At 47.8% G+C, this 5,924-nt stretch overlaps 1 protein-coding gene across 1 annotated transcript in view; it reads right to left on the bottom strand.

Annotated features, from left to right (window-relative positions):
- ASB18 (ankyrin repeat and SOCS box containing 18) overlaps positions 1–5,556 on the bottom strand; it is a 62,467-nt gene extending 56,911 nt beyond the window's left edge. The window contains exon 1 of the mRNA XM_029225815.1: positions 5,293–5,556. Within this exon, the coding sequence (XP_029081648.1) occupies positions 5,293–5,497 (205 nt within the window). The 5' untranslated portion in view covers positions 5,498–5,556. The remainder of the gene's footprint in view (positions 1–5,292) is intronic.
- Positions 5,557–5,924: the final 368 nt, after the last annotated feature.

The raw sequence follows: 5,924 nt of genomic DNA, 5'->3' as shown, positions 1-5,924 counted from the left end.
ACACACACACACACACACACACACACACACACACACACACACACACAGGGAGAGAATGAGAGAGATTGCTGTGCCCCAGTCCCAGGCCTCCTTCCCTGGTCCCTCACAGCGGGCCAGTCTCAGTCTGACTAGCAGGGAGAGGGCTGATCATCTCTTAGAGACCTCCATGCCCTTCCCAGCATCCCACAGGGCATCCGAAGTACATCTTTGCAGGAGAGCAGGTGGCTTCACAAGGGCACAGGTATGTTGCGTCTTTAGGGGAATCCTGATTGAGGACCACTCTTCTGCCTCGTGGCCAGGCAGGGAGGGTACATTCCGTACTTTCACCCACTATTTGCTGGGGCTGAATTTTTAAGTTCCTTTGCCCTCTGCCCTCCTTAAGGGGACCCATGTATACCTGAGGGGTTCTCCAGAACAAATCGTTCCTGCCATTTTTTTGGCTGGTACCTCTTTTCCCTATGCTTTTATTGTGATGTGACATGGCTGCAGATAAATAAATAATAATTATTTTTTCTGCTCTATTTGGTGGGAGTAATAAGCTCACACACAAGCATGGAGATCTCACTGAGAGAAGCAAGGTCCTTGTATATTCATGTTGACAAGCAGAAAGAATTGTTACTTCTCTTTTTTTTTTTTTTTTTTGCGGTACGCGGGCCTCTCACTGTTGTGGCCTCTCCCGTTGCGGAGCACAGGCTCCGGACGCGCAGGCTCAGTGGCCATGGCTCACGGGCCCAGCCGCTCCGCGGCATGTGGGATCTTCCCGGACCGGGGCACGAACCCGTGTCCCCTGCATCGGCAGGCGGACTCTCAACCACTGCGCCACCAGGGAAGCCCACTTTTCTTCTTATTTTTGCAAATTGTCATCTTGTGAACAATACTCAGAGTTCTTTGAGCAAGCGTTGTCCTTGGGATGGACAACTTTTCCTCCCCTTTCCCCGAAAAGCCTTCTCAGCCTGACCTTCGGCCCTGCCTTCTCCTGGCCAGGGTGGGCACCTGCAGTCCCTGCCCCTCACCGGGCCCGGCCGGGTCTTCTTGGTCATCATCACCCTTTCATCTTCACCTTCCTCCTCAGGAGGACTGAAATTCCAGTATCCATTCCCAATGTGGGCTGCCCTTCAAGGTGCTGCTACAAGTTCTGACCCCTCTTCACACATTCTAAAGACCCCACGTGTATGTCTGAATGCAAACAGCTCTTGCTTCTCTCAGGGCTGTTCCCCCATGACTCACAATTACCCTCCGAGAACGAGCCCGTTCACTCCCATACTCAGGAAAAAGGAGACCTCGCTCCATTTTAGGCTGAGACAGTGAGACTTTGGGATCACGGCCTCAGAGAAGCCTGGAGATGGAAGGGGCCTCAACAATGATCTGAGCCAGCGTTGCCCAAGGTGCATCTGCAAACCACCCGTCCCCCTGGTGGTGGTGAAGCCATAGCCAGCCTTTAACCTGCCCTTGCGTATTCTCTGACAGCGTGGTTCTCCGGGGACCTCCCCCTTGGAGTTTTGCTCAGGGACCTCTGCTTGGGAATCACTAATGGAATCTCATGAACTACTTAATAAGTAAAGGCACTGGCTCAGAGAGGGAAAGTGACTTCCCTGAGGTCACACAGCTCGTTGGTGGCAGAGCCCAAGCTTCCCTCTGGAGCGTCTCACTCCAAGGCTACTTGAGGCACCTGATAGCCTACCTGTGATGACACAGGGTGGACTCTGAACACCTGGGAGGCGGTCCTGTGTGTTATTCCTGTTTCTATTCTCCCCTCGTTACTGCCAGGCTCACAGCAAAGGCTCAAACTTTGTCACAGTCACAGAGCCCCCTGATTTCTGTCTGGGTCGGTGGCACTACCCTCTACTCACCCCCACCCCCTTCCCAGCATTTCTCAGCTTTGTCATTTCTCGCCTTTATCTCTGTGTGTACACCACTCTCTTGGTTTAGACCCCGTCATCTCTCACCTGGGTGACTGCCTTCAATCACCTCCTAACTAGATCTTGTTTCCTAACCTTTCTTGTTTCCTTCAAATCCTACTCTCACATGTTAGCCAGAGAGGCGGCCCCCCAATGCAGGTGTGAACGTGCTGCATCTCTACCCCGGTTTCAAGCCCAGCCTGCTTCCCCCGCAATAAAATCATTGGCAACAGTATGTGCCCTGAGGTCACAGGCTTAATCATTCAGTTACCATCATCCCGAAACAAAAACAACCCAGAACAAGCCCAAGTCCTGACAAGATGTCAGCAGCATCGACCTGTTCTCGTCCTTCTGAATTGCGCCGTTCGGCAGGGAGAAGTAGATACGATATGATTTAGAACATACAGGTTCTTCGTGGGAGGGAACGGGACACTCTTAACACAGATTTCATTGGTTTCAAGTGTTTAGTAAAGTGGTGGGGACAGTAGAGATGGTGCAGGGCAATTAGTAATGTGAAAAGAAATGATATTTTATTTTAGTTTTTGTTGGAAAGACTAGATTTTTATCTTGGATTAATAAAAATATGTTATTAATACTGAGAGAAAAATATTATCACGTCATTAGCTTTTCACATAGCTCATTTAAAATAGTAAGATGTTACCTGTAATTTATATTAATGTGTAGCACTGATGACGTGTCCTACTGTGAAAACACTTATGCTATTTAATAAATGAATCTAAAGAACAGATTAAGGCTGTTGTTAAAGGACAAGAAATGATATTTTAACTCGGGGCTCCAAATACACAAATCCCCAACCTGCTGGGATGGGCTTGTAAAAGGGGCTGTGATGAGCGGGCACTTGCTCCAGTCAGAATCCCAGCAGAAAGCAGACGGCGCAACTCCAGGGCATAGCAAAGGCGGGCAGGACCAGGGAAGCCAGCTGGGGTTCCCAGGGCCACCGTGGGAGCCCCCCTCCCTGTGTCTGAAGGGGCAAGGAAGGAGGTGGGAGGTGCCACCCAGGAGCTAAGCCTTCAGCCCAATGGTGAAGCCAAATCGCAGCGATGATCTGGTAGGGAGGGGTCCCCAGAGCAAATACCCTCCCCTCCCCGCTCCTTGCAGCACCTTGCGTTAGCTACACCCGATGGGGGTCAGAGAGCGTGGGCCAGGATGATGTGACTCATAAGAGCACCTCACGGGCAGGCACTGGGCAGGGGGCAGGGTGGGTCTGGAGTGCACATGCAAAATGTAGAGCTCAACACTCCTGGCCAAAGCACAGTTTAGGATTTCAAAGTCCCCTCCGCACCCCAGGGCAGGCTCCTGGATTGTTGCGTGTACCAGGTGCTGTCTCGGTGAGGACCCCTGTCCATCCAGGCAGAGCTAAGGTCTGAAGAGAGGTGTGGTGCTCTCTGGGCTCATGCCTCCTGGGGCCTCACCCCGATCGGTGCCCCAGATATTAGGAAAACCAAGGAAAAGAAGAAGCAGGAGCCGGTTTCTCCCTAAAGCCTTCTGCAACTTGTTTACACTACCAGTGAGAGACAGTGGGAGTGCACCCACATCACAGGGGAATAGAGGGACGGTCACCCCCTTAGAAGTTCCAGTCTCTGATCTGTCCCTTCCTCATATTAAAGCTCCACTCGCAAGCACCAACGTCCCAGGCACGTTCCCTTTTGGTGTCCTTCCTGGATGTGTGAGCATGTGTTTGTGCACGTGTGTGTTTGTGCCTTGTGTGTGCAGTGGTACGCGTGTGTGCATGCACTCACATGTGTTGGGAAGGAGTCTGTCTAGTGGGGGAAGGGGAGCCCTGAACATTCCTTAGGAGTCAAGACTAACGTTGTGGAGGGCACATCTGACAAGCTAGAATTAGCACAATGCAGTGAACAGTTAAGCTGTGGTCAGGGATATCATTTTCAGCAAATATGACAACGGGATTATACACATGTTATGTGAAGGAGACTTACAAAATGACCAAAAAGGTATAAAGAAATGAGGAGATATTGCCCAAGGACCTGACTAGACAAGGGCCCACATGTAAAAAGGTCTACAAAGAAAACCCAAACCCTACAGATAAGACTTGGTTCTGAGCAGTAAAGAAAGGTTGGGGGGAAGGCGAAGCTGGGACGAACTGAGAGAGTGGCATGGACATATATACACTACCAAATGTAAAATGGATGGCTAGTGGGAAGCAGCTGCATAGCACAGGGAGGTCAGCTCGGTGCTTTGTGACCACCTAGAGGGGTGGGATAGGGAGGGTGGGAGGGAGACGCAAGAGGGAAGGGATAGGGGAATATGTGTATACGTATAGCTGATTCACCTTGTTATACAGCAGAAACTAACACGACATTGTAAAGCAATTATATTCCAATAAAGATGTTAAAAAACAAACATAAAAGGATGGACGAGCAGGCAGTGGAGAATGACCAGGGTGCACTTACTAAATTGGAGATTTAAATATGAATATTAACCACCCATAATGTTCAGGGTGTGATGTGACACACAGTCACTATCAGGAGGAATAGAAATCATTTCAGAAAACAATTTGGAAAATTTGTTATCCTTGTCCCAGTAATACAGCTCCTAAGAATTTATCCTAAGGACAGAACCCTGAATAAGAAAAAAGCATATGGATGCTAATATAGACACTAATTATAGCATTACTGATAGTAGTGAAAATGTAAACACATAGCCCCCTCTTGTAGGCATTTGGTTTAAGTATTTTGTCATTAATCACCTCAACAGGTGATTGAAATTAAGAAGACATGTAGCAATATGGAAAGTACTTTAGGTGTATTAACTCAACAAACAGAACACAAACTTATCACCTACCACACGGTTATAAGTAGAGGAAATTGACACATGCAAATAGACTAGCTCGGAGAAAAGTGGAGAAATGAAAAGAGGTGCTGGGTCGGGATGGTGGTGCCACGGTTTAATTTTTCTCTTTTTAAATTTTTTGTATTGTACTTTAATTGCTGCCTATGTAACATACTGTGTGTATATATATGTGTGTGTATGTGTATATATATAGACACATAGTATATATCATAGTATAGATCTATATATCATAGTATATATATACATATTTACTGTGTATATATTTACATAGTATATATATATATTTACTATGTACTGTATAGTAGTAAATATGTGTATATGTATATACTATGATATATATATATATATATACTAATACATATACTATGTATATATATACAGATATATACTAGGTACATGTATATATACAGTATATGCAGCATGTGCATATGTATATAAATAAGAATCATACAGCTGGGCACGTATCATTCGCCTTTTTCAACCATTTGCCCTTCCACCCCCGAATGTTCCCCACCCCAACCCTGTGCACACGATGGGGAAGCAGCGGATTCATCGCAGTTACCTAGGAGGACCCCGGGGGGCAGCTGGGCCGAGGGGTCCTTCATCCAGTCGTCGTTGGCCAGTTCTATCACGGCGTCCACGTGCCGAACTTCAGTACAGATCAAATCCCTCACTGTCGCCTCATCCCTGGCTTCCAGGGCTGACTTCAATCTATTTACGAAATCCGACTTGACCGGGTAATCGGGAAGGCAATCAGAGATGGACATTGTGATGTCGTTTGTGTGTTGACCAAACTGCTCTGCTTCCCAACTGAGTCCAAAGTCAGCAGCTGGGCGGAGAGGGCTGCGGGCATGTCTATAAATAGAAGAAACGTGGCTCCAGTTACAGCCCTGGGAACGGCCACCCGCCAGCAGTCCTCCCCACCCCGTTCCTCAGAGGGAGATGGGAATTAATCTCCCCAAGGCCTCACTTAAGGATCATTCTAGAGAGGGGGGCAGTAGACCTGTCTGTGAGTGGGAGAAGCCGAGGGGACAGCGTTTTTTAAAAAAAATCTCTTGTCGGTACTGCCGATCAACATCTTCTTTTATCAAAGTGAGACTCTGTCCTGAAACCTTAAAATCCTTTTCCCAAGCCTGGGCTTGCAACCTTTTTTCTGTTGAAAGGAACATACTGTAACGTTCTACACCACGTATT

Source organism: Monodon monoceros, unplaced genomic scaffold, assembly GCF_005190385.1.
Source record: "Monodon monoceros isolate NGI ecotype Baffin Bay Population unplaced genomic scaffold, NGI_Narwhal_1 Super_Scaffold_16, whole genome shotgun sequence".
Classification (NCBI taxonomy): domain Eukaryota; kingdom Metazoa; phylum Chordata; class Mammalia; order Artiodactyla; family Monodontidae; genus Monodon; species Monodon monoceros.
This window is presented reverse-complemented; position numbering and strand designations above follow the sequence as displayed.